This window comes from Dermacentor albipictus, chromosome 10 (assembly GCF_038994185.2).
Source record: "Dermacentor albipictus isolate Rhodes 1998 colony chromosome 10, USDA_Dalb.pri_finalv2, whole genome shotgun sequence".
Taxonomy (NCBI): domain Eukaryota; kingdom Metazoa; phylum Arthropoda; class Arachnida; order Ixodida; family Ixodidae; genus Dermacentor; species Dermacentor albipictus.
In genome coordinates, this window is record NC_091830.1 from 17,924,511 (window position 1) to 17,946,545 (window position 22,035).

The 22,035-nt window shown below is 44.9% G+C and overlaps 1 protein-coding gene and 1 long non-coding RNA gene across 3 annotated transcripts in view; one reads left to right on the forward strand and one right to left on the reverse strand.

Moving 5' to 3' along the window:
* Positions 1–22,035, reverse strand: part of LOC135911500 (eye-specific diacylglycerol kinase-like) — a 481,563-nt gene that overhangs the window by 420,435 nt on the left and 39,093 nt on the right. The window contains exon 1 of one of the 2 annotated variants that reach the window (XM_070526838.1): positions 21,199–21,458. The exons of the other annotated variant lie outside the window; for it this stretch is intronic. Coding sequence (XP_070382939.1) covers positions 21,199–21,284 — 86 coding nt within the window. The 5' untranslated portion in view covers positions 21,285–21,458. Of the gene's footprint in view, positions 1–21,198; positions 21,459–22,035 lie in introns of those variants that run through there. 2 annotated transcript variants of the gene reach the window in all.
* On the forward strand, positions 3,830–10,239 carry LOC139050724 (uncharacterized). Its single transcript, XR_011509051.1, has 3 exons — positions 3,830–4,358; positions 5,470–5,562; positions 10,017–10,239. It is a non-coding gene; the product is annotated as an uncharacterized lncRNA (long non-coding RNA).

A 22,035-nucleotide genomic window follows, 5' to 3' on the forward strand; every position in this document is an offset into this window, starting at 1 on the left:
CAGAGACACGGTGAAGGCGAATGGTGCACACTTAATTCCTGCTGCTCAATCAACCGCTAAGCCTCGCGGAGATAAAATATTAAGTCTGACAAGAGTTTCTTTCCGAGTCGGGAGACGCCGAGCGACTTCGAGCCTAAGACGGTGGCCATAGGCTCCCTCTCCCCCCCCCTCCCCCTTTCCATTCCCTCCTGAGAGAACCAACCACTGCTAAGAAGGCGAGCAGATTTTTCTGAAGCTGTAATGGGAGCTCCGGGACGCGAGTTCCAATTGGACCGGGCGGAAAGTACCGTGACTTGAGCGCCTCGCAATACAGTGGATGGCTTCGTCTGTGTTTGTTTATTTGGCGTTGTTTTTTTTGTTTTTTTTTGTTTTTTTAGTCCGCGCGTGCGTGCAGTAGGTGCCAGCGCTACTGAGTGCGTTGCGGCGGGATCGTGCAGTCTACCTAGCAAAAGGCGATAGGGAAAGGACGGCGCGGCTGAATCTGTTCGACTAACGGTGTAGCAGTTGGCCGAGGCAGGCGACGACGTTGAAGTGAAGGAAGCCGGGCCAGTTCCGAGTGGCCTGGAGGACTACTAGCCGGCTCACAAAGGGATCTTACTTGGCCGCAGGGCTATAAATGGGGTACCTGCCAAAAAGGTTTAGCCACCACATGGCGAAAAATTGGAAACCAGCGGGTAATAACTATTCTCTCTCTCTCTCTCTCATATATATATATATATATATATATATATATATATATATATATATATACGTGTGTGTGTGTGTGTGTGTGTGCAGGTGAATTCGCGACAGTTTACCTTTTCCTTTTCAGTCTTGTTTATTTTGGCTTGTGCGCTTAACAACTTGCCTATACCGGCTGCTTAACGGGTCACCGAGCGGAGAAAACTGTCCTTACACAGTAAAATAATTTACACCCTTGATGGTGAGAATTGCGAATCATAACACCCTTGAAGGGTGTTTTCATTCAAGAAACATCCCATCATCATGACTTTTTGCGAAGCATAGGGCAGTTCTAGATGCCATAACACCCTTTTACCCACCGAAAGGGTGCACTGACTAAGAATATTGGGGGTGGGTGCAAGGGTGTTTTTGTTTGTTTTTATCACATTCACAAACATACAATTGCACGAAGAGACGGCGTGTCCCACGGCACTAAAAACCAGTGGCGGATCCAGAAATGGGCCCTGCCTTACCCCAAGCCCTTCCCCCCCGAGACATGTCGGGCTTTCAAAGCCGACAAAACTCCTGAAGAGAGTCCCCCTCCGTTTCACTGTCTGTTTTGATAAGCCATTTTAAATATGTCCTGGGAAAAACCTGTTGCTGAAGCACTACTACCTATTATGTCACAGTGTTCTAGGTGGCACACAGTTCCTAAATGTCGTCACGCACAAATTCCGCGGAATCCAAAAGCGCGCACCTACTTTTCTAGTATTGAATACTTAACCAAAAGAAAAATGTTCAAAATGTTTTCAGCAAGGCAGAACTAGTGCAGCTCTTGCATTTGGGCCGCCAGGAATCTAGCAAAATGAATAGGCCACGTGACAGCATGCAGCTGGACGCGCCACAATTGCTCTAAAGCAATGCGGTCGTCTAGGTTTCTTTCAAGCATGACAAAACAGGCAGAAAAGGGTGCGACGAACCATACGCGGACAAAAGATACGCCGATTCGAGAAGCTTTGACCCCACCTGACATTCTTTCGCCGAATCAATAACCCCAATTCGTTCTGCTTCTCTCAAGTTTATAAACAAGGTAGGTTCGTTGGCAAACTTGAGCCTTCTCACCCACCACAATGCTTTGCTCAAGCAGCATCTGCAGAAAGAGCCGTGCAAAACGCTCATGGCTTCGCGTCTGCGTCAATTTACGAAGCTGGCTGTACAAAAAGAAACTATTAAGTTTGTAGTTGTATAGTAAAGGAACGTTCTACTGGCTTACAAACAGCTGCCTGAATGGAGCGCTCAAAAAGAAAGGGAGAAAAATCTAAGAAAGTATAGAGAACCAACGTACAACTTGCGATGCATAAAGTATTTACAACACCGACTACAACGGTATTTACTGAAATATTTCCCCTCCCAAATTGGAGACAGTATTATTGCATGCATGAATAGGATATCAAGCCAATAATTGTAGATATAACGAGATTCCAGAAATTGGCGGGGCATTCGCAGACCCATCTTTGTTCACGGAACAGTGGTGAGGCATTTTTCAAGTGTGCGCGCTACTGCCCACCTGCCAAGTACGTTCGCGATGTCTTGGCATATGTAGACCTGCGCGAGACTCGCCCGTCTCCCCTCGCGAGACGGGTAGGACAGGTGCACATGCTGAATACGGTGAAGAAATACTTTGCAGAATGAAATTGAATTTTCTCAAAACACCACAGCTCTGGATTGCAGGTTACAGCGTGCACAGGGGCGCTCCGCCAGATTTTAAAGCGAAGCTTTCTATGCCTCCTCCCTCACTTTTTCCAATTCTGCTGCTGCTGCTGTCACTGGCTTGCCAGCCGCGTCGGTGGGTGGTTTGAGAGCGTGCATAATGAACATGAGAGGGACGCGGGGAAGGCGTGTGCGAGTCCTTTTAGCGAGAACTTCGTGGGCATCGCTACAATACTCTTTGGACCTCTTTGGCCGTCACAATGCCCACTGAAACACCCTGGCCATCGACACAATGCCCTCTGGAAGACTAATTACGCGTTAGCCCCCTTCTGCCCACCACCACCCACCGCAAAAGTAGTGCAGAAGGTGCAGCACTTACTTTTTTGTACTCACATGCAACAGCGCAGAGGAGAGACAGTATGGTACTAAGGGGAGACAAGAGAATGCTTAAAGCCAACACCCAGACGAAATGTCATCACAGTTCCCACACTTTGCCAGGAAATTGTTGTTGTCATTCAATAGCCTTTACCACAGCTGCACCCTCGCCGAGCAAAGGGGTTCGGCGATGGTATAGGCACAGCTATTGAATGGGAACAATACTAAATTGCTCTGCTCGTGGTAGTTTGAGGGCGAGCGTAGTTGGGTCGAAAATGACTTGTCTACCGCATGCACAAAATACCTCGATTTTGAATATATCTTCCTCATTACCCGTCAAACTGCTATTATAAGCAACTGCAGTAAGACAAAGACCGACATCAGATTATGACAACGACAACTCACGGTGCTGTCCACCAGAGGGGAATCGTTGTTATATTTGTTCTTTCTTTTGAGCGGTCATAGGCCCTACTCGCTCACCCGCTCATAAAAACAAAGAAAAAAAAACCCCGAGATCTGGATTCGCTTCGGTTGCACTTTCACGACAGCAGGCAAAGAAAGACTTTTCGTACTTGGAAACTTAAGGTTTTCGTGTAATTCTGCACATGTGAAATTTCGTGGTGTCGCCTATACGTTTAGAAAGCTATTATGCAAGTACTTTTATATCTGCCGTTAATCCAAGCTATTTAAAATTTGAGTGAGCACTCCAGTTCAGAAATATGAGCATTGTGAACTTCTTGAAAATGTCAATTAAAGCTTTTTTTCTCTCTCTGTTTCTCTGTGCATAAAAGAAAAGACAAACTCACAAGTACCTCTGTATCTTATACAATCAGGAAGGGCCACGTCTCTTTACCAATGAACGTCCAAGCAAACAAACAAAAAAGAAAGCATCGACAAATCACTTACACGCAGTTACCAGCCCACCTTTGTCCCATTTGTATTGATATCAGCCCATGTTTCTGGAAATAAATTTCCAGTGAAACTACCCGTAAACACAGAAAATGGCTTAGAGGTAGCGTAAAATAAATAGCTTTGAAAGTAATACACACACATAGTTTAAAAAAATATTTGTTTTTATGCCTTGAAAACGAAACCGAAATTGAAATAACTTCCCCCGACGGGTGTCGCCGCTATCGCCGCTACGTCATTTCCTGCGTCTCGCGGCGGGCCGCCGGGAGCACATGTGTGTGTTCTCCGTGACATTCTTGAAGTTGTGAGTAATTAGATTGTTTTTTGCTGCGTTTAGGTTGTGCCACCTCGTTGTTTTCATGTACTTTTGTGCTCATCGACGCGAAGTGAGCGTCCGGAGTGAAGGCGACGCGATTATGCGTGAGAAAGAAGTTCACCAGCGGCCTACGACATCGGTGTTTCTTTGTGACAGTGTGTTTACTACGCCTACGACGGCCGTCATTCGTGGCGAAGGAGAAAACATCTTCCATTCGGCCTGAACAGTGATGAAGTGGACGTTTTGTTTTTCGGCGGAATGCATCGTCAACATGGTCCATCCGCTACGTAAACGAAACGGCGTGGCCAGAGTACAGATCGTGACAGCGCTCCGCTCCGCCTTCAAACCGAGGGCCTTTAGCAAGGCGCATGAACTGCTCATATAAAAGGTACGTACGTAGCCACGTTCAGCGTCGCGTTTTTTATGGTGCGTCGCTGTGGTAGTAATTTTCGCGTAATTTATTTAAAGGACAGCGCAAGGTGTGTTGGATGCGAGTGTAGTATATGTACTCCAGGCGTAGCCTATGAATGAATGAAAAAAAAAAAATGAATGTTTCATTGTTCACGTGTCCTCAACTAAAGTTTTAGAGAATTAAGTACTGCTACGCGTCAGTATTCGGCGCAGGCAGGGAAATAATACTTTGGTTTGACTAATTGGTTCTTTCTGTTACCAAAGATGGGCGCAGACTTATACCGGTGTCACACGACCACTTTCGAGCACGATTGAGCGCGTTCTGGATCGAAATTTTCGACCGCGATTGGCTCCCGTCCACCGATTGTGCAACGAGGCCAAACGCGTCCAGAAATTCGATTCCAGTCAGGATCGATCGCGGCCAAAAGTGTGCAGTGTGACAACCGTATTAAATGTCGCTTGTGTACTTTCACTCAATTGTTATTATTATTTTTTATTTTTTTGTCGGAGGTCCCGTGGTAGGTAATGGCGCAGGCAGCTTGCAATGCTTGTGGTTTCATCACTAGAACTAATGCAAAACAAAAGAACCACGACCGTCCCGGCTATGTACTTATCAATCGCTTTAAGTTGTGCTCGTTTGTTATAGAAGCTGTCGTGCTGTTGCGGATGAATGCGTGGTTGCGCTATTTGTTTATAAATTTATCTTTTTGTATAAATAAGCACACCGAGCCTAATCAATTTTTTTCTCGTCCTTGTACTCGTTTCTTGGTTTCACGCAGGCGTGCTTATTATTACTACTATTTGTTTTCTTGTTGTGTGACTGAACCCTGCCTAAGGCGTCCTGTCAGTTGTCAACAGTATTTCTGAAATGAATTGCACTTAGCGTCCTACGGTTATTGTACGCTTCACTACCTTATTTTAATGTCTAATTATAAAGTGTATGGTTATTGTAACTATTCTTGGCCTTTATATATGTATTTATTAAGCTGGTAAATGCTTAATTGTATTTGCAGTTTTGAGAGGTTCTTTTATTGAGTCGTCAATCTCGAATGGTATTAATGGTGGGTTGTTTTCTTGTGCCCATGCAGTTGCAGTCAGCATGAAGCAATTGCATGGGAACCGACTGGCTGTCTTGGGCCTACATGTTGCTGAAAAGACAGTGAAGACGTCTGACCCGACAGGTATACTTTTTTCATCACAATTGGCCTACATATTTTTTTCACCGGAGGATGAAGACCTCCCCCAGTGAGCTCCAATTACCCCTGTCTTGCGCTAGCTGATTCGAAGTGAAGCCTGCAAAATTTGTTGACTTCATCGTAGTCTACTTCTCTACCGTCCTTGACTACCCTTCTCTTCTCTTGGCATCCATTCTGTAACTCGAATGTGCCACCGGTTATCTGCCCTATGCATTACATGGTTGAAGAAGGCACTTGGGCTAGTTGGTGCTCATTGCAGACTTGAGACATCAATAACTAGCATGAAAAAGACAACATCAAGAAGCACATAAGAAAGAAGTCTAGACTTCAACTGAAATTTTTGCTACACAGAAACATGGAATGCACAGAATGTCGACGGACAGAAACAACACAGGAGCTATCGGAACAAATTTATGAACAGGTTAATTTCACTTACGAACATTCTTGGTAAGAGCCAGAGACGGGTGCTTACACACCTATTCCCCACTTTTTTGATGCAAAGTGGTTCGCATATTTCCCTATGTACCTGCTTCTGGAGCTGCCTGAGCACACGATTGCTTTGAAACTGCTCGGTGCATGAGCACGTATGGCGATGATTGGCCATGTGGCCACCAGCCACCAAGGCACTCAAAGCTGCCCTATGTGTCCTCAAGCCAAACAGGTCGGTGTTCAAACGACCGCTTGGGGGAACAAAGATAGGGCAGCCGTCATGGCTGGTGGCCATCTGGCCAATCATTGCTGTAAGTGCTCATGCACTGAGCAGTTTCAAAGCACTCATCTGCCCACGCGGCTCTAGAGGCAGGTCGACATGAAAATATTCGAAGCACTTTGCATCGAAAAGCGGGTGATAAGTGTGTAAGCACCCCTTCCCTTGCTCTCGCCAAAAAAGAGTGTTCGTATCTCGAAATGAACCTGCCCATCGATTGGCTCCAATACCTCCTGTGTCAGGCAGGGAAAAGGAAAGATAAATGTTGCTTCCATGCGTTGAGGTCGCATCCCCTGAATCCTATGTTTCTGTGTAGCCAAAATTTCAGTTGAAGCTTAGGGTTCTGTCCTGTGTGCTTCTAGCTGTCGTCCGTTGTCTTTTTCGCGCTAGTTAATGATGTCTCACGTCTGCACTACATGGCCTGACCAGCTCCCTTTTTTTACTCTTTATGTCAGCTAGGATATCAGCTCCTTCATCTACTTTCTGAACCACGCTGCTGTCTTCCTGTTTCTGCTGCCATCAGGATAGGAGTGGACATGACAAATGAAACTGAATGTCATTTAGACAGAGGAGCACTGAGACTTCCTGTGCTTTACCTTTTGCTGTTGTACATAATAGTTGAAATTGCACCAACACATCTTTTCCACCTTGTGATTTTCCCATAGCTGTGGCAAATAAATATATAGGCTTTAAGAAACTAGAAACGCAGTTTGCCTAAAAAAGAGAATAGTCTTGCACCTAAAGGTAATGTGTATGATGCTCTGACTCCTTTGATGCATGTGCCTTGAGAGGTGTTGACGTTGTTCTTCATTTCTTTCTCAGTAAGCTTTACTTGATGGGTCTGACTTTGTATAAAGAAATAAGTTCTAAAGAAACCATAATACCTAACAAGCAGAATTGTCGAGGTTGAAAGTCAAGTTTTCTTTCATGACATATTTTTTCAGGCTGTACTAGTTGATCCATAATGTTCGACAGACAGCGCAGACTTGTACAAGGGATGTCAAAAGTGGCGAGAAATGGAACAAATGCTATCGCCTCTTTCTCCATCCTTTGTCGAGTTCACATTGTCTAACGTCATCGACCAATACCAACTAGCCCGTTTGCGTACCTGTACTAGTTGAGCCATCTATACTATGGTACTCTAAACCAAATGTGATAAATTCAAAATTGGTGCCTTTTCTATCTTTGTACAAATACCTGTTTCATAAAATAGTTTAAAGTGTTATGGTTGATGTCATGTTTCGACACCACCATAACCTCATAAAATATCTTCATGGATGCAAAAGGTGCCTCTTGTGCAAGTTCCGTTCTAGCCTGACACGAAAAACAAACCTGGCAAAAGGTAGAGCACATGCTCTTTTGTAAACAAAACGCATGATTGCATTTTCTTGGCAGTTATTGCAATGTTTTCTGATGTTTATCTGCATGAACATTAATTATGTCAGCTGCTAAAGACACATCACTAGACACTGTGAGCAGAAAAAAGTGATTGTGCAGTACTGTTGAAGTCATGCAACATTATGTTTAAGCAAACTGGCAGGGATGCTAGCTGTTAAAAAGAAAAAGCTGACTTCTAGAAAAATTTGCACTCCTAAATGTGGAATTGAAATTCACTATGCTTATAAGCTACAAAAGATTTCCAGGATGATCAGACTAGTTACACTGGCCATTTGCTGATTCAATAAGGTTCACTGAAGCTTGTTTTTAAATTCACACTGTTTTTATGCAGGGTGATGATTTTCAGTCTTGTGGAATTTTTAAATATAGTCCTGTTGCATATAGCATAATTCTAGTCCTTGAGCAGGAATATTCAAACACGCAGATATATCTAGCACAAGAAATCGAAACATATTAAACTAATTAAAAAATTTTATTATCTTTCGAATGAATTACATTATAGCTAATATAACCGAAAAGAAAGGGGCTTAACCAAGAAACCCGATGTTTATTAATCATATCCTAAGAAGCCAGCAAACACTGACACCAAGGACAAGTTAGGGTAAATTACTTGTGATTAACAAATGAAATAAAGAAATGATAAATTAATGGAAATGGAAATGGATGAAAAAACAGCTTGCTGCAGGTGGGGAACGAACCCACGTCTTTGCATTACGCGTTAGATGCTTTACCAATTGAGCTACTGCGGGCGCCGTTTCCCCATCACTTGGTTATTTATGCTTCCTAGTAGAACGCTGGGAGTGTTTGCCAGCGCCACCACATATCTGGGGCACATATTGTAATTTACGAATCATAGCCAGTGAGATTACAAGGTGTATCTACTTGGAATTGATTTCCAGAATGGCGTCAGTTTGGAGATATGCACCATCAAACTTGCCGGAAAAATGCACTGTTGTTCCACTTACTTTTTTAACAAAATGTACTTTTATGCACTGAGGCACAAAAATGGGTTGTGCACTGATGCACAACCCACTACTTTACCAGTAGTACTGAAAACATGTTGGCTCTTTATCATTAATGCACTGACGTTTAAGCTATAGAATGTCACTTGCCCCATCTTCCTATCTCTTCACGTTCCAAAGTAATCGAGCAATGCATGGCATCCAGTGGTGATGTCCGGTTGAAACAGTGGGCTGTAATTGAATTTCTCACTGCGGATGGTTCTGCGCCCTTCAACATTCATTGCCATCTGAAAGCAGTTTACGGGGATGCCTGTGTTGAAATAAGCACTGTGCGTAGGTGGGCAAGTACTGAGAAACATCAAAATCCAGCCGCATCAAATGTCCAGGATCAGCACCGAACTGGACAGCCCACAATGGCTTCTTATGAGGATCATCAACATCAGGCAGACGAGTTGAATCGGGTCAATCGTAGGATCAAGCAACACCAGATTGCAGCAACACTCGCTATTTCCATTGGTTCAGTGAACCACATAATTAAAAAACTCCTGGGTTAGAAGAATTGAACTTGTTGGCTATGCTTCGACTTTTTCATGTCAGTCGTCAGTTACCGTGACACCCAACAAGCGCAAGTCTTCTTGTAACGCAGGTCTTTAATGATGTGGTTTACTGAGGCAATGGAAATGGCGAGTGTTGCAATCTGGTGTTGCTTGATCCTGCGATTGCACCGAGTAAACTCATCTGCTGATGTTCATGACCCTCATCAGAAGCCATTGTGGGCCATCCATTTCGGTGCTGATCCGGGAGATTTGATGTGGTAGGATTTTGGTTTTTCACAGTCCTTGCCCACCTCTGCACAGTGCTGACGTCAACACAGGCATTCCTGTAAACTGCAGTCAAATGGCCATGAATGTTGATATGCGCACAACCTTCCACAGTCAGAAATTCAATTACAGCCTGTTGTTTCAACTGGAGGTCACCACTGGATGCCATGAATTGCTCGATTACTCTGGTACGAGAAGAGATAGGAAGGCGAGGCAAGTGACATTCGATAGCTTAAGCATAAGTGCATCAATGATAAAAAGTTCAAAATGTTTGCTGTAATATTGGCCAAGTGGTGGGCTTGGAGGCAATAATTTCTGAATTGCCCTCATATAGTTGTGTAGCCTGTCTCTCCTACATTCATGATGTGGCAGATTAAATGCCTTATTCTTTCGAAATAACGATTTCCTGGAAGTAAGCACTATCTGTGCTTGTTTTCTTTAACCTGCTCTTCATGTGATCTTGAAATATTAAAGTGAATGATGCAGGGAAGTGCTGTTAGTCATGTTTCGTGTACTTTTCCTGACATTAAATTGCAACAAATCATTTTGCAGGTAGAAAAGAAGCAGATGGCTACAGTGATCAATGAAGAAATGGCTTCATCTATGATGGCTCGCCTTAGGACATTGGAATGGAGCTACAAAAAGGCATCATCATCCTCGCCTGTGCCCTGGAACTTTGGTTTGAATGAGACTGTTCTTCAATGTAGAACGGCCGCAAGACTTGTCACCACAAGGCATAGTGCAAGCTCAAAATATTGTACAGGAGGCTAGAATAAATGACCTTCCATGCAGTCACTCTGTATCTGTGATAAATTGGACCATTTCACGCAGAACACTCACAAGTGATAATGTGTTTTCTCTCAAAGTTGCTATGCAGTGCATTTGTAAACACATTACCTATTGTATGCACACCATACATAACATTTCTGTGTGCTAGCCTAACTGTAGACTTAGAAACAAACAATGAAGTGCATATGTACCCGCTTCCACATGCCGTACTTCAAGGGCTATTATATTGCTCATTACACCCGATAGGTGAAGGGGTAATATATTCCTGATCACACCCTTACACCCCATGGGTCGAAGGGTAATATGTTGTTCAAAACACCCTCAAGGGATAGGGTGTTATTGGAATATAGAATAACCATCATAAGGGTGTAATTCCCTATAAAACCCAGCTTTTTCAAGGGTGCTAGGGGGTTAGTTATAGACACCGAAAAAAACCCTTAGGGGTGTAAATTATTTTACAGTGTACTTTGCGTCGACGCGGTACTTCGAGTCCCTCGAGGAAAACCACACAGTAACTTCACGGGAACGTTCCGGAGCTCTCTTCGTTCCGTCGAACTTCTTTAATGGTGGGTCCATTAAGCGCGACATTTCTTCCTCCTCCTTATCTTTAACGGTATCAGCTGCGAGTTCAGAACTTTCTTTTTCCTGCATTTACTTGTCTTCTATGCTACCTTTCATTCATTAAAACTTCCTTCTTCAAACTCCCGAACGCGGTCATTAATTAACGAAATTTGCTCACACCTGCCCATTCGCTCCCCCGAACTCCACGAAGACAGCCAAGTTGTTTCAATGGTACTCTCCGTCGCCCCATTCTTATATGCAGCTTCGGTAATCGCATTCCACGTTTAATGCGGAGTTTCGCGTCCATTCTGGCCTTTTATACACTTAGCGCTAATGCTACGTACCCGGACATGCATTAAAGATTTCCCTTTTCTTGAGACGACAGTGCAATCACCTGACGCGAAGGCCTTTCAGGAAGGAGTGCCTGAGGTATTCGTCAGGTGGCATTTACGCAGAGCAGGGCTAATCTACATTGAATACTCTGAAAGTTTCTGAATGCTTAGAATACGAGGCATCTTTGAGCTGCGAAAGGTACCGGGCGTTTAAATGCAGTATCACTTGAATTTGAGTTTTCTGCATATGGGAGCGTAATAAGGTAAATTCAGTTCTACGCGGAAGTTCGCGAGGTGGAGGAAAGTTCATGCAGGGGAAAAAATTGAAAAATTCGACTGTCGCAGGAAGCTACAAAGAAAACCCATAGAGGTTCCTCAGAAAGCAAGTTTCGTAGTTGAAGAAAAAATCCGTCCCAGTCTGGGACGAGAACCGGGGACCAATGCCATTTTGGGGTAGTCACTCTACCATGTGAGTCAGCCAGAAGGCTACTAGATTGCAGAACGGTGGCGAATCAGTCGACAACTCGAAGCAGTGGAGCACTGAATATGGCAAACCAATTCTGTGGTAGCCCTCAAGGTGGAGGAAAAGTGTAGGCGTTGGCGGCCGCATTCAAATCACGGACCAGGGCAATGTTTTTTTTCTTTCTAAGAAAGCGTTATGGGTTTCCTCTGTATCATCGTCCCACATTCCGGTGGACGAGCATTTTCACTTTAAAGAGCTTAATAACTTCGTAGCAATGCCTTAAGTACTTAGTTACGGAGCTAAGAGCTTGGGAGCTACGTCATCATCATCATCATCATGACGTAGTTTCACTTTCAAGAGCTTAATAACTTCGTAGCAATGCCTTAAGTACTTAGTTACGGAGCTAAGAGCTTGGGAACTACGTCATCATCATCATCATGATGACGTAGTTACACTTTCAAGAGCTTAATAACTTCGTAGCAATGCCTTAAGTACTTAGTTACGGTGCTAAGAGCTTGGAAACTACGTAGCAATGGCTTGAAATGTGTGCTCTAACTTATGAAATGCACTGGCGTCAATAGACGTAGGTGTATGTGACGAGCCCCTTTAGTGTGCTCTGCCGGGTGTATGATTAGTTGACCTCCTTGCTTTTTCTTTGTTCTTTCGTTTCTTTCTCAGGAGGAAGCATTGCATCACGAGCTCTTATCCATATGCACAAGAACTGATAAATCCAATTGCTCTTCATTCACTGCTCAGAGTTTGATAAGATTTCTTTATTTCAAACACGAGGTTGAAGTCTTCCACTCGCAAAGAGTAGACTTTCTAAGTTGCGGACCTTTCTCTTTTCTGTTTTTGAAGGCTTGTTAAAAATCACAATATTTAAAGAAATGATTAAGCTCGCAACTCTTAACTAAGCATTCAAAAGAAAAGGTGGTTGGATAAATGTTGCAAACTGCATCTGCGGAGATGCTTCAAATGGGCAAAATGAATGTATTATACACCGAGTGCTTTGAACTACACTAGTAATTTGGGAGCAAGACTATAGCAAAACCCTCGTAAGCTAGATAAAAATTTTACGTAAGCTGTGCGCTAATCCTATTTCTCAGCTTTAAATGCTTCATGAGTTTACGGAATCCCCATTTCTTTCATTCTTTGTTGGAAAGGGGAGCAAGATAGGGATGAGAGGCAGAGTTACGTGCCTGAACTTTGTGGTTCGAGATCCTTGAAACGTACAGATTGTTGAAGTTTTTTTAATAAGCTATGAAGGGGAGGAGGGGTGCTTCATCATCGTTGAATTTGCTACAGTCGCTAGAATTCTGCCTTTTCTAATAAATGCGAGAAATGGCTTTCAAATTAGTCGAACCTCTGCCTAACAAGAGCCCTTCTGAGTTTTACGCACACTCCAATAGTGGAAACGGAGTTGGTCTCGAGATAACTACTTCCTTCGCACTTTGTGACTACACTCGTGCTCACATTCAATCCACGCAAACTTCAAAAGCCGGAACGCACATACGCAAAAGAAAGGAACCGACACCTACAAACGCGAACTCACGCACCAATAAAAGAATTCCCACCAAAAAACTAGACAAGTCCGCAGAAAGTAGTCACGAAGAGCTGCCACGAAAGCTCCTCGCCATTGTCCAGTTGCACAGGCAATCCAAATTAGGCCCACTCGGCGGGAAATCCAGCCCCAAGGAAAGTAGGTGCCGACGAGAGAAAGGTGCAAATAAACTAGTTACCCAGAACAAGTTGAAGAAAACGAAAAGAGCAATGCAGTACAGATCCGGGTGGAGAACATTCTCGTTTTGTTGCTTATGTCCTTCCACGCATCGACACAGGTATAGCGCGGGAAATGCACCATGTACTGCAACAGACGCGTGAGCCTGTACTGCAGCACTGCGCACTGCCGCGGGCGAAGCAAGAAAGGAAAATAAATTAGGTAGCACGGGATTACAGGTGCGACGGCACTGACAAAAGCACCGAACCAACGTCTGTTTGTGTGCCGCAATTTCTCGGCTATAGACCGCAGTCATTTCGTACTGCGTAGGCCTTCAGTGAACAACGGAAACATTTTGCGTCGAAGTATATGCCTATCCTGTCCCGGACCCTTTCTGTCCTGACGTCCTCAAAACAAGGGAGGGGGCAAGCAAAAACGGTTTTTAATGGTGACGTAAATGGTTGAGAAACTAAAACAAACAACTGAAGTCGTTCTCAGCAAAGTTCTATTCTCACAGGAAGTGCTTTCTTCGTCGTCGGCTTCCAAGGATCGACGAAGAGGTGAAGTTAGAGAAACTTTGTTGTCGCCCTCAACCACGTGTTCAACGCAAAAAGTTTGTCACATCAGGCTGCCTCCGAAAGCACCGGTAAGCGCACCCTCTGCCTTTATTTTAAATTTATTTCTTTAACTCAAGAAATGCTGCCTTGCTCGCCGTCGCAATTCCATGTGTTGTTTCTGAGGTACACTCATAATCTCGTTCCACATAAGAAGCTTGGGCGAAGAAAGAGCCAATGGTCAAGGACATTAGTTTCTCATAGGTTCTTTTTAGCAACTACAACATTCTTGCACATGTGTTCCACTTAGTAGAACCTATCTTTTTTAACAACTTAAAGAGCATACTAAGACAGAGAGAGAGAATGATAAGTGAAAGGCAGGAAGGTTAACCAGGACTGAGCCCGGTTGGCTATTCTACACTGAGGGAAAGGATAAAGAGAGGAAAAAATTAGGCGAAGAGAAAGTCTACTGTGGATATCGCCCACAAGTGTATTTAAGGTCTCTAAATATACAAGGAGGTCATCTTTTCAATGTATGCGTTTGGCTGCAGCACCTGATGGAGTGCCCAAAATAATGGACACCAACGTTCGGCAGTTCTGAGTTCTCACCATGTCTCACCTGTAGATTCATAGCGTTGTCGTTCATAAGGACCGCCAAGTGCTTGCTTTCTTTTTGTTTCAAGGACGGGGGAATCTACATGGATTCTTATTACGTGGCGCAGATGGAACCCCAATAAAGATGTGTTCGCCTCTGTAGAGTGCCGGAATGTTTGCTAAACTAACAACGTTCCGATTGAAGACGGCGGCGATGAATTCGGATTGCTCGTGCAGGCGTCAGCGACAGTGATTTGGAAGATTTCGATTACTTTGCTTTTGAGTTACTCTAATTTGTTGCTAACCAGTGATAGCGAGCCTTCTGCACTGCCAGATACGATAGCTCTCAAAACTGGAGTACCGTGAATTTACTCCTGCAGAAGGAGTCGCCCGCACTCCCTTTGCAAGCACAATCGGCATACTCGATCCGGAAGCGTAACAATTTTTGAACTCAGTTGAACATAGGCCACACCACTTCCTAAAACATAACATAAATCCCAATATTGACGTCAAAAGGCCCTTCATATTAAAGCAGGGTTTGGGTACGGGCTAGTCGGTGTTCCATTGTTTCAAACATTACCTACAGCGCGTGCATAGACCGGGACCAAAAGAACGGCGAACACAAGCGCTGCATATTAGTCATCATACGGGACCACTCACTAAAGCCACCTGCAACGGAAACATTTAACGCTATCTTATATATATTTTTACAGCCGTACTGCCCATGCACCTTTACTTTGGTATAGTTGTGTGGAGGAAAGAAGCTATTACTCGATGAAGCATGCGACTCGTAGACAGATGGCGTCATTATCGCGTCACACATGATGCAATCAGGGTTATACCTCACTTCGTGCGCGGCATTCAGAGAAGCATAGCCACCAGTAGGTCTGTCCCTCAGATCGGGAGTGGTCGCGCTTGAGAGGGAGAGAGAGCTCTCTATGCCGTAGTGGAAATAATTCATCCAACCTAGTCTTGTGCCTCGTCATCTGTTTTAAAGCCTAGAAGTGTGCAACACTGTTGTAGAAATTTCACGCTCGCTCGACTATGGCGCCCTTGCATTCGACACGTAGGGTCCAGAAGTGACGCGAATAGACTCGCGCAGCAAGGCAGCAGGTTACCGAACTCTTTTGACCACACCAGAACGTGTCCGTGTACACAGGGAGAGCTAGCGCAGGAGCTCGAGGCAAGCGCGCACTGTAAAATGATTTACACCCTCAAAAGTGAAAAAGGGGTGGAAATGTGTCTATAACTCTTACCCTTAGGTTATCACTTAAGTAAATCACACTCTAAGGGTGTGAGTTAGACATATTTACACCATTTTTCACTTTTAAGTGTGTAAATTATTCTACAATGCAGAAGCCACAGTCCCTGCGAGCACGCGGGGCTCTAGCGGCGAAGTCTTGTGCGTCACCAGTAGGGGTTTGAGGGGAGGGGGGGTGGGGGGTGTCATTTCTGTACTCTAGGGCACATATGCCCTCTGCAAAGCAAACGGGCCCTCTACGATTAGAGAACGAGCACGATTGCGAAACAGAACCGTGAGACCACCACTAGCTGTAGCATTACTTAAGCACGTAAGCATTTGAATATGTAAATAAATGTAAGTCGCGTATTTGGTGACGTCATTTCTGCACACCGTAGTGCCCGTTTACGGACTACAGCACGCACAACTTACAAGACGTTTCACGTATCCGACTACGGTTGCGTCCATGGTACAGCCTATCTCATTTTTTTAACAGAGTTAGCTTATTGATTTAGGGAGCACGAGAGCTGAAATAAGCAGACTGGGACAAAGAGGACGAATTGACTCCAAATAGGGAGTTGCAAACGATTCCGTAGTGAATGGAGAAGACGTACTTCATTTCTAAGCGGAGGAACCTAAACAAATGTTAAACATACGCAGATGACTCCCGTAAACGAAGTTGCGAAGATAGCCTTTGCTAACAGAGATGATGTAATGCTCCGGGAAGCAGGAGAATTTAAACAAATTGAGTTAAATAGAGGCTAAGAGTTACCTCCCACAACAAAATTAAAGCAGGAGGGGAAGGGGGGCGGGGGGGGTCTTTCCAAGCAATACGCTTCATTACCAGAATCTGCGCCCTTCGTCTCGAAGCAGGGGACTTCAAATAAATGAAGTTTAATATAACACAATGGCTCGTCAAAATAAGAATCACAGGAGTGATCAAAACTTTATTAGTTACCAGGGGGGATATAAATAATTGGGACCCATGAGCGCGTAATAGGTGGGCACTGTCAAGGTGTTTATTGACAGGGTACGCAAGGAGTGAGAGGTCGAACTCGGTGCAGGGGCCAAAACTCTGCGAGCAGTCAGAACCGGCCCCGTGGGTAAAGCGCTGGTTTGGTTTGGTTTGGTTTGCAGCCTGTAGATATAGCACAACCCACTACGGGGGATTCGTGATGCACCTGACTAACCGGCACTTCTACGTCGCCTTTCATACGCTGGAGATGCCCCGGGCTAAGTGGCGCTTCTTCTTCATTACAATACGCCTAGCCAGAACAGGAGGCGCCAGCACTCTACTTCCTAAGCGAGGTCGTACTTCATGGGGAAGCTGGAGAACGTGAGTAAATAAACGTAAATGCAGAACGAAGCAACAACTCACACTCTGTGGGTGTGATCCCACCCACAGAGTGATCACAGGGTGATCTCACTAGCGGAGTGGTTTTAGTCCATCGACGAGCGTGAGATATCCCGTCAACTCCGTCACATACGATCCAACGGGTTGCTCCTTCCAAAGGGTCCACCAGCTCTTCATCTATGCCTTTTTAAGACATCGGCGGTTTTCGAAACAAAGGCCCTGCACTTGCCTTCACATTTAGATAATTCCCACAGCAGTACGCCAGATGTTCAGCAAACGAACGATTACAGTCCCGGGACTGTGGGGTGGAAAATACGGTAACCGAACGGTCAAAATGCCCAGGGTGTTAGGCCGAGAAATGGGCAAAGTACACTCGACGAGAACGCAAAGTTAGTGATCGAGGCGGGCGGGTCCCTGTGCCAGAGGCCTGGACGCAGGTCGGAGGAAAAAAAAAAGGAAAACGAGGAACCGATCTTGCCACAAGAAAGGGACGACTTGGGCGAGAAAATTGCCCGGAACTGTAATGCGGCGCCATCACTGCCGCCGGTGGCTCCCTCTGCACGTCTGCGCAGGCCCGCAGGCTTAGTACCTGGCGCGCAATCGGCGTCAATGTTAGCGAGTCCTCGGGGCGATTCTGCCTCGAGTGTGTCTGTGGAGGAGGGCCGCGCTTCGAGTCTATATAGTGGGGCGGTGCGTCGTGATTGGGTTTCGGCACTGCGGAAACGGGAGAACGCGAGAGCAATTCGAGAAACTACGTTACTGAACCACTTTATTTCCTCGCGCGAGCAGGCTGCCTGTCTGTGTGCGCGCGCGTGCTCCTTCTGTGTTCGAGTGGCGAGGGCCGAGCAACAGTGTAGGTAGCTCCTGAAGTGCTTCGGAAATTACCTTAGCCGTGGGCGCCGGCGTACGTGAGTCAGGTGCAACGAGAGAGGCTGTTGCGGCCGCAAGGTGCTTACGTGGCGCTAATGGTGCTTCGAACGTCGTTCGCGCATTGTCGAGATGCAGATTTGTTGTTTTTCTCAGAGCAAGCGCTGCAGCAGTGAAATGAAATTCGCGGGGAGAGTACTCTACGTTCTAGTTGAGGCCTAAAAAAAGAAAAGAAATAAACGACGTGCCAACAGACGCAAACATCGTCGAGGTATTCGGCAATGCCGCCAGACATTCCCCCAACCATTTCTCCTAAAGGGCTTCAATCGCTAACAATGGAACGCGCTCCTTGCAACGGTACAGAAAACTAGGCGCCTAAAACTGTCGAAAATGTCCTTGTCTCCAAAACTAATTTCGTTTTCTTGCACGACCATTGTTTAATCTGTACAGTTTTGTTTATGCTCCACCACACAACGCAACTATATTGCGGCGAAACATTCTTAGGCAAACAGTTTACTACACAACGACGCATATTGCACATTTGCGTCACGCGCACTCCTCCGCGAATTTATGGATCTGAAACCTAATATGCTAGGCCGCCGCGTCCTGCAAAAAGCTGACTTGGATTTAAATCAGACTTCGGATAGGCAGCAAGCGCATAACTGCAATTTCGATCCGGCTTTGCTGCACGACACAACTTTTTTTCTTCTTTTTCTTTCCTGCGGTGTGGTTAAGGCAGTTTTCGCGAGATTTATGACCGTGCCCGTAAAATAGGGAGAATTCAGAATTCGGGAGTGTAGCGGACAAATCGTAAGTGTTCAGAGGTAAGTATTGGCCCGTAGTGTCAGCGCGCGTACGAATGCACATAATCAAAACACTTAGAGCACTAAGAACACCAAGGACGTAGAAAAAGAAACACACACCAAACGCGCTCTTTTTTGTCTGATGTTTCTTTTTCTACCTGCATTGTGCTTCTAGCGCTCTAAGTTTTTTATTATAATGCATTAACTACTAGCCCACCTATCCATCCTTTTTCAGTGTACATACCTTGCTCAAACACCCAGTGGCACATATTGATGGCTCCACTGCACATTCTAGTGCACGTGTACCCAATTTCCCCTGTGGCCCATAATTTTACACCACAATGTCACCGGGACCGGCCCTCGAAAACGGGTAGGTAGACTCACCCATCAAGAAGTGGCTGGACTCGGAGAATAATGTTTCAAATAAAATAACAGTCAGTAGTGATTTAGCGGCAAATGCGACCGGAATGCGTGAGGAATCACGTCGCGTCTCTTTGAGGCCGCGGATCCACGATTTAAACCGCGTTCAGAGCATTGAAAAACGTTATTCCTAAGCTCACTCGACACACGTCCTGCCTCTTCGAGGAGGAGCTAATTGCAACTGACAGTGGCCCGGAGCAGACTAACGTCAGGCTCGCTGTACATGCAGGGTTTCCCAACTACTATGCACCAATATTTTAAAATGTTCAAATGCCACGTAGCTAGGCAGAACCAAGGTAATGTTTGCCGTCGCTTGGATATACCCAGGTTGCTGTGTGCATTCCAATAACATAATTAGTCTCCATTAATTAATCAACGTCTCAAATATTCTAATTAGATGAAAAGTGTCAATGAGAAAATTGTAAAGAAACATGAAAAGCTCGCGATACAGCCTTTTCTTGCCCACGTGTCACATAAAAGTGCTTTTCAGAGCGTGAAAGAAACCCGCAAATACACGCAAAGTGCCTCGAGCGGCCAGTCGCGCGGCAGTTCCTGTGTAATCGCGGGCTTCTTTGACACTCGCGAAAACACTTTGATGTGGTACGCATTGAGCAAAAGAAAGCAGCATCGGGAGTTTTTGTTGTCGCTCTACAATTCTATCATTGACACTTTTCATAATTTGCCATAAACATCAAAGAAACCTCTATCGATTCCTACACATGTGTGCAATCCGCCAATTTTTATTATATTTATTTTTTCTTTTTCTTTTGCTACAGCGGTTTACATTTTTCTTGCGTCAAACACAGCGTAAAGATAAAGGCCGAGGACATAATCTTTTTAAATTCTCACATCCTCAAGGAAACAAAATAATAATGAGTTTGCACTGAACAGAAGCAGAAAAAATGGGCTAGTGGTAGCAAGTGAGGCGTTCAAAAAAGTCAACGCCGGATGATGTTTCTACAATGTTTTTATAACCTTTCTTTGCGCCAGAGCACTCTGTACACAAATATTAGTGGCGCGACAGAACATCTTATTCCTTTCGTTCTCCTGTCCGTTGTGAGGGGAAATTTTGAAGATCTTGAATTTTTCCAAGAATGCAGAAGTTGTCCGTCCTGCGACCTTGTCGCAACGTTTCCTACGTTTGCGGTAGATTCTTTTTTCTTCGATATATGCCATTGTTTCTTCAACCGTTTGTTGTTCTTTGGCTGCATATTTATGTGCACTTTAAGCAAACTATTTTATTGCATCGACTGGATTCTTTGTCGATTCAAGCACGTGAATGCTAAATGCTAATCATTATGTGCAAGTTTTTCTATCTGTTCATCTGACAATCAAATCTTGTGGAACAGCCTGCGAGAATATGATTTATTTAGTACGGTATTAGAAGAGGTTGTCAGAAATAAAGTATGTCACTGCATTAGCCACAAGTTTATATTGTACGAATGAAGAATGGTATTAAAGTGTATCTATATATCTATTAAGTCAGCAACATTCACAAAATCGTCAAAAATTGGGAAAGAACCTCCGCAGGGCCGTTGTGAAGGACAAGCGATAACTTCCCGGTAGACCTGCCAAGGTATGTCACAAGGGACACTTCTTCATTAGCCCTAGTGGTTAATGATGTGAGGGATGTGGGCGCTGTGACGTTGCACGGCCTTCAAGATCCGCCCCGTTACAAATTGCACTTAAATTTTTGGAGTAACACTGCTTGTGCACTGGTATTCAGATCGGTCATTCAAGTCGACACTTTCCATTACACTATCTCTAAGATCGACACAGTTTACAGTGCCAAAAGCCGCCTTTGCAAAGTGACAGGAATATAAGAGCCAAAAATAGCCGGCTTTGATAAATCAATCGATACCAATAGTCACGCCCCAAAGAAGCGGCTGCCTCAGGTCAGCGGAGGCAGATCTCAGAGGCCATGCTTTCGCTGAACACAAGCGCCGGAAGCGATTGTGGAGCCGAAAATGCGCCACAGACGCCACACTTTCGGCTCCACCTATATAGGCTTAACTTTCTACTGCACACTGCAACACTGACCTGCGTCGTGTCCAACTTTGAAAGTACACCTTGAGCGCCAGGGATCCGTCTTCGTGCACCTCCGGTACCGTGAGAGTGTCCATCATCTTACGCAATCATCGCACAACACGCGCCAGGGCAACAACACCACACCGCGTCGACGCTGTGGCATCCGATTCGTGGTGTCAACACCACTCCCACCAAGGTAAATATCACGCTGTCTTCTATGTTGCTCAAACACCTATGATGGCAACTCGGCTGTCTGGCTTGAAAGGCACGAAATCAGCGCAACCTCAGTTTGTATACAGATCACAAAAAACCTGACACCTTGGACATGCTCTTAGCGTGAGAGGCGTATAATAAAAATAGCGAGAATATAATCGTATCATAACAGTTTCTGCATTCGAGACCTATGTCCCCTTTCGCTTCGTAAGAGGTTGATCCTAATGGAAGTGAAATTTGTCAATCACTGGCGAGGCCTACAAACTTTACATAGATAGCTGTCACGCTATTATGCAATCTGGGCGAAGAATGCTGGCACCACTTTTACGATTCTTTCCGCCCTAAAAATAGTTTTATCACAGGATCAATGGCAAATTTATCACAGACCAACTTCTGCGTCAAGCTCTGGAGAAATCATGTAGCTTTCTCAATAAACGAAGCATGTTCCATTGTTTCAGTCATACTTTGCAATTCATATATGTCCCCTCAAAACACCGGGAAGGCTGCTGTTGTCACTTGGAAATAGTTGAAAAGTTCGACAGAGAACCTTCTGCACCGTGCGATTACTGCAGCTGTCTGCTTATGACTTCCAATACCAGAGTAACCTTCAGTAAACTTTCGTGATGCCGTGCGGAA